This window comes from Lactuca sativa, chromosome 5, assembly GCF_002870075.4.
Source record: "Lactuca sativa cultivar Salinas chromosome 5, Lsat_Salinas_v11, whole genome shotgun sequence".
Classification (NCBI taxonomy): domain Eukaryota; kingdom Viridiplantae; phylum Streptophyta; class Magnoliopsida; order Asterales; family Asteraceae; genus Lactuca; species Lactuca sativa.
Window position 1 is genome coordinate 307,717,569 of NC_056627.2, and position 5,525 is coordinate 307,723,093.

Genomic DNA, 5,525 nt, shown 5'->3' on the forward strand with positions numbered 1-5,525 from the left:
CAAGTCATTTTCCCTAAAATGTCAAAGTAATTGGGAAAAAAAACCTAACAAATGAAGATATTCATACCAATGGACAAATTAGGAGAGTGTATTGGCCAGGGGTACATGAATCGAAATTTATCCCGGTCTGCTCAACCTTGAGCTTCAAAGCTTTATTTTGTCACCCTACTTCATAAACACCATGTGCTTCCTCCTCCTCTTCGTTAAATTTCGCCAAAATTGGAACAAAATGGCATACAATTAAGCAAACGAATCGAAATTAGAATAGAATACGAAACCATTGAAGAATAAGGAAGAAGTAAAGAAAAACCTGAAGATTTTGAGAGAAGATTAGAATTCGAATGAGGGGCGGAAATTTGCAACTGGGGTTTCGGGAACTCCCAAAAAGACTTATGGGTTTATTGGTTCTTTATATGTCCTTCAAAATCAAAATAAAGCCAAAACCTAAGCCCTAAAATAGAAACAAAGTAGAGCGATAGAGCAATAATACTTCAAAGAACAATACCTGAGTATAGATGCAAGGAGACTCGAATGCCTCAGGATCTCTACACACCGCATGAAGCGACACCGATAAGAAATCAACCGCGTAGCCTTTCGCCCTCTCTGTATCGATGTCGAAATGTCGTTGGAAGCCACCGATCGGAGTAGAGAAGATGTGGAAGTAAGATAATGGCCCTCGGTTGATTTGAAGCAGATGAAGCAGAAGAGGATAGGGACGAAAAGAGTAGATAGCTGACAAAGATAATGTGAGCGGAAGAATCGGGAAGAAAAACCCCTAACCGCGCTTTCTAGTGACGAACGTGATGATGGAAGGGTTTAAAGGAGCGATGGTAAACCTTCAGTCGGGTAATGCGGTGGAAGTTGCCCCTAATCACGCACCTCTCACCATCGGCCCTAAACCTCTCAAGTTGTCGTCTGCACCACCGCCTAAAACGGGTCTGGGTCGGTGGTGAAGAAGAAGCGAGAAACGGTGGAGACGATGAGTGAGAACAGAAGGGTAATTGAAGGAGGCGGTGACCCTGGTGGACTAACTATTGGTTAAGAAAAACGGTGAAAGAAAGAGAAATCAACACGTGGAAAAACAATATAGAAAATTGCACAATATACCCTCTAAAAGAAACGCGCTAGCATTGTAAAAACAGACAAAGAATGAGGACCAAATCTGCTGAATACCTAGGAAGTTCACTGTAGTTAAGCTAGAAGAATTTTAATATATATATATATATATATATATATATATATATATATATATATATATATATATATATATATATATATATAATAATAATAATAATATTTTTAGCCAACGAAATCACATTTGGCATTATCTTCCCAGCTTAATGCGCTGTGATTACGTGGCACATAAGACCAATGTATTGAAACTCCAAGAAATATTTTTAACTTGATTTTCAAATTTTCAAACTCTATAATTTTTCTCCAATTGTTAAGGACGGATCTCCATCTAATAATGTTTTAATGATCTAATTTTTAGTCATTTTGTTTGTATTTCATAAGATACTATATAAAACGTCATTGTTTTTATATACGTTTTAGTTAAGGCTTTATAAACTCGTATTTTACACTTGAAAACTTGTAACCTGAAGAGAGAAAATCTCAAATGACATGTCTATTTGTGATTGTAAACGTTTTTATAATTTTATTGCACAAATTATGCATTAAAAGCTTTCACAATCGCAGATGAACATGTCTTCTGATGTTTTCTCTTAGCTACAGGAGAGGAAATTGCAAATGGCTTGTCTATATGAAATTTTCTCTCTTCTAAGTTTGATTATGCAACTTTCTAAAGCATGGTACAAGCATTTAAAGCATATATTATAATCGTAGATAATTTGTTACCAGTAATTTTTTCAACATTTGAACAAACAACTTTGCGCAACGTATTAAAGGTTCTCAAAATGAAATGTGGCAAGTAATCGCTCTTCTAGAAAGTGCACGGCGTTTGCTATTTCAGACAACTACATTTAATTTTGACATTGGACATACATGTTACACATGATAACAGTGATCTGTTATTATTATTTTTTTTTTCATTTGTTGATTCTCAATCAGATACACACTACTAAACAAATTGCCACACAAAAATTTCTCAATACATGTTGTGGCTTGCGGCAGAGTTTTGTCAGTGAACTTCGTGTAGGATGATATTCAAATGGAAATCTAAGTAAAGTCTCAATATATTGGGAAAAGTTTTTTAAAAGTCAAAATTTTTTATTAATAAAAAAGCTTAGAAAACGGGTTAATTTCTTCCGTTTAATCTTTTTTTATCTTTTCAGCAGATAAACACTTATATGCATGGGCGGTCCTAGAGTGGGAGCAGTTGCCCCCACAACAAAAAAAAAATCATTAAAAAATTGTTTTTTTTTTTCAAAAAAATAGATTTTAGCCCTTCAAAATTATATATTTTGACTCATCAAAAAAATTTGACCCCCATAAAAAAGTTATAAAAAAAATTGCCCCCTCTTCGAAAAATTCTTAGATCCGCCCCTGCTTATATGGCATGCCAAGTTGGAAGAGAGTGCTGACATGGCAGCTGATGTCGCATGCCATATCAGCCATAATGCTTACAACCTTAAAAAATTTGATGTTTTTGAGAAAAGATATGGACGGGATTCAAAATGGTGACCTTAATATCCCAAACAAAGGACTTAGCCAACTAGGCTATAAAATGCTAACGATTTTCATCCTGAACAATAATATATAATACCTACCAATTTTCCTTATCTTAATCAAAGATGCCATTTCGGATAGGATAAAAACTAGATGGGGAAGCGTCGAACTTTCGTTCTTACAATACAAAATCTTAAGCTTACCAATTGATCTAGATGACTTTTCATATATTTGTCCTTCATTATTATATTTAATGTATACCGTTCCGAGGATTTATATCAAATTATTAATACTATTGTTATTATTGAAAACGAAATTAAATAAATTACTTTTTAAAATTCATGTAATATTATTAAATAAACACTTATGTAAATTTTTTTAAAACACATATTATACGTATGTAAATTTTTTTAAAACACATATTATATGTATATGTGTTTATTTAATAATATTACTTAAAAACGAATTTAAAAATAATTTATTTAACTTTTGTTTTAAATAATAATAATAATAATAACAACAACAAGGTGTGAAACCCTGCTCCGCGGGGTTCGGTTAAGAACAAAGTAATATATACAAGTGGACTAACAAATAGAATCTGCATCACAAGATATTCCATATCTTCAACCATAATTTTTTTTTTCTGCTTAACAATGATGCTCAGTGAAGGAGTTATGTCTTTAAATGGTTACTACGACCAAACAAAATGAAATGTAAAACTAAATCTAAAAAGTCAAACTCAAAACCTTTTCTTTTTGAAGAAAAAAAAGAGACAAATATACAAACATCAAGTAGACAGAAAGAATTGATAACACAAGATAAACAAAATCTGCTTCAGAAAAAAGTTTGCTCTATCTTAACCGCACAAAAAAACACATACTTATACCGTTAGATTCGCTCCTTTCGGATTTGCTCACACACGATTTGCTTGAAATCGAAGCCCATCCCACACTCTAAGAACTAAAAAACAACCAATAATGAGAACAAATCAATGAAAAGAAAAGAAAAGCAGCTGCTATTTCTTGCATTTAATCAGAAACATAAACGAAATTTGTGTAATTAAACATACAAAGTAACCATTACTAACAACACCTTGATTCCTGCTGTCACCAACCTCTAGAGGGGAATATCAAGAACCATCTATACATTTGGTAATCGCTAAAGAATAAAAAATGGATGAAGATTAACCTGAATAGCATGGTTCTTAGAAGTTGACATTCTCTTTCTTGTTTTTGGCTCTATACTGGACATAGAGAACACTGATGAGATAAGCAGTCCAGCTTCCAAGGAGTCCATAAAAGACTTCAAAGATGACTCCTGAAAGCATACCCAATTGAGAGAAAGAGTATGGGAGTTCAACAACACTTGTGCTGCCTGAAATCACAAAACAATAGACAAAAACGACTCAAATTTTTTATGAAAAAAGAGAGGATAACTACAAGGTGTAGAGGGTGATATGGTAAATTACCTGGTTTGAGACACAACTGAACCAAGCATCATAAGCAGAACCACCATGCCAAAGAAAGTTCTTGAAGCCAGGCATTGACTGATCTACCCCTACCTGCCCCTCTCCTTGTTCTTGCTCATTTGAACCCTTCATTTCCTCGGGAACTATTGCTCCTTCACGTTGCTTATTAGGAACCATTTTCGCTCTGTTTTCTTACGTTTACGAAAGTCTTTCCAGTTGTTAAAAGAGATCTGAAACTGAAAAGACAACACGCCATAAGAAGCGCTTAAAAAGTTCTCTACCTTTGCCTTTATTTGGGTTTGATGACAGAAAATATAATGAATCAATTCAAGTAATTAAAATAATAAAGTAACGGAAGCTACTCATAGGCATATATACTTTCAATTGTAAGATATCTATATTTTTTTTGAAAAAAAAGATCAATTAGTTGTTACCACTTTCAATTTAAAACAACCAATTTAAACAGCTTATGCTCCAAAAGTGAACTGTTAACCCTAGGCGGAACCCTAACTACATACAGAAAGACAATCCAAAATGAACCTGGGCAGGCTGGTGACTCGGATTGTGCTGGGATTCGGTGACATTGCTTCTTCGTGCTTCCCTATCGGTCGCGACCAACCTCAGCACCTCGCTCATTCTTTTCCACTCGAAAGTCAAAACAAAAGAAGATTAGGGCAAACCAGACACCAAACGGGGATGCAAAATAAAAGATGAATCAACCGACTCCCGTCGATGCCGACATCGAATGGAATCTAAAGCAAATAGAGTCAGAGGCATACGAAGAGCGTTTTGAGGCGGTGAATCGGTTAAGACGATGAACAGTTGTCGGATCAAACATACTCCATCAACAGTGTGAATCGGAGGTTTAGTGGTGGAATCGATGTTCCAAATGAGAGTTGAGCAGCGGGAACCATCGGCAAGAGCAAGATGATCTAAGTTTGAATGGAATTTGGAGCAGAGATAAAAGCAACATGTTGGAGTGAGCGGTCTAGGAATCATCGATGCATGACGGGGATTGACGCTTTGAGAGAGCTTTAGAGGAGCGTTGGTAAACCTTCAGTCGAGTAATGCGGTGGAAGTAGCGATTAAAGGCGGTGGTGGTGAACGATCACCTGTAGGTTCGTGGTGGTGAGAGCCTTTTCAGGTTTAAGTGTGAAGAAGAACGGAGAAGCGATGAAATAAGAAAAGATATCCCAAAAGGAACAATCGACAGAATATGAAAGATAAACATGAAATACAGTCAGACAACAGCAACAGCGATCATCAACACGTGTAATAATTACATAAAATATTGTTATAGAAAAACATTACGAAACTGCAACAAAACATATACGACCATTTCTACCAACCCCTTAGGCATTTTACTATTCCTAAGCTCGAACAACTTTAATATATATATATATATATATATATATATATATATATATAT

At 34.9% G+C, this 5,525-nt stretch overlaps 1 protein-coding gene across 2 annotated transcripts; it reads right to left on the minus strand.

Moving 5' to 3' along the window:
• Window positions 1–3,361: 3,361 nt before the first annotated feature.
• LOC111888497 (auxin transporter-like protein 2) lies at window positions 3,362–5,283 on the minus strand. 2 transcript variants are annotated; one of them, XM_023884661.3, is made up of 5 exons: window positions 4,876–5,283; window positions 4,637–4,733; window positions 4,097–4,332; window positions 3,817–4,002; window positions 3,362–3,588 (listed from the first exon to the last, which is right to left on the minus strand). In XM_023884661.3, exons 3-5 carry the CDS (start codon window positions 4,271–4,273, stop codon window positions 3,517–3,519), a joined length of 435 nt encoding a protein of 144 aa, XP_023740429.1. In that variant the 5' UTR covers window positions 4,274–4,332; window positions 4,637–4,733; window positions 4,876–5,283; the 3' UTR covers window positions 3,362–3,516. The 2 variants fall into 2 exon arrangements, with proteins under 2 accessions (XP_023740429.1, XP_042758244.1); XM_042902310.2 differs by having other exon boundaries at window positions 4,637–5,283.
• Between the last annotated feature and the right edge of the window lie 242 nt (window positions 5,284–5,525).

Bases quoted from the DNA above. Each gene is read 5' to 3' on its own strand.
- LOC111888497 (XM_023884661.3), bottom strand. From the start codon at position 4,273: ATGGTTCCTAATAAGCAACGTGAAGGAGCAATAGTTCCCGAGGAAATG. The intron at 4,003-4,096 runs GTAATTTACCAT...TTGTGATTTCAG, and splicing joins TCAGTTGTGTCTCAAACCAG to GCAGCACAAGTGTTGTTGAA. The intron at 3,589-3,816 runs GTTAATCTTCAT...GTTGTTTTTTAG, and splicing joins CTAAGAACCATGCTATTCAG to TTCTTAGAGTGTGGGATGGG.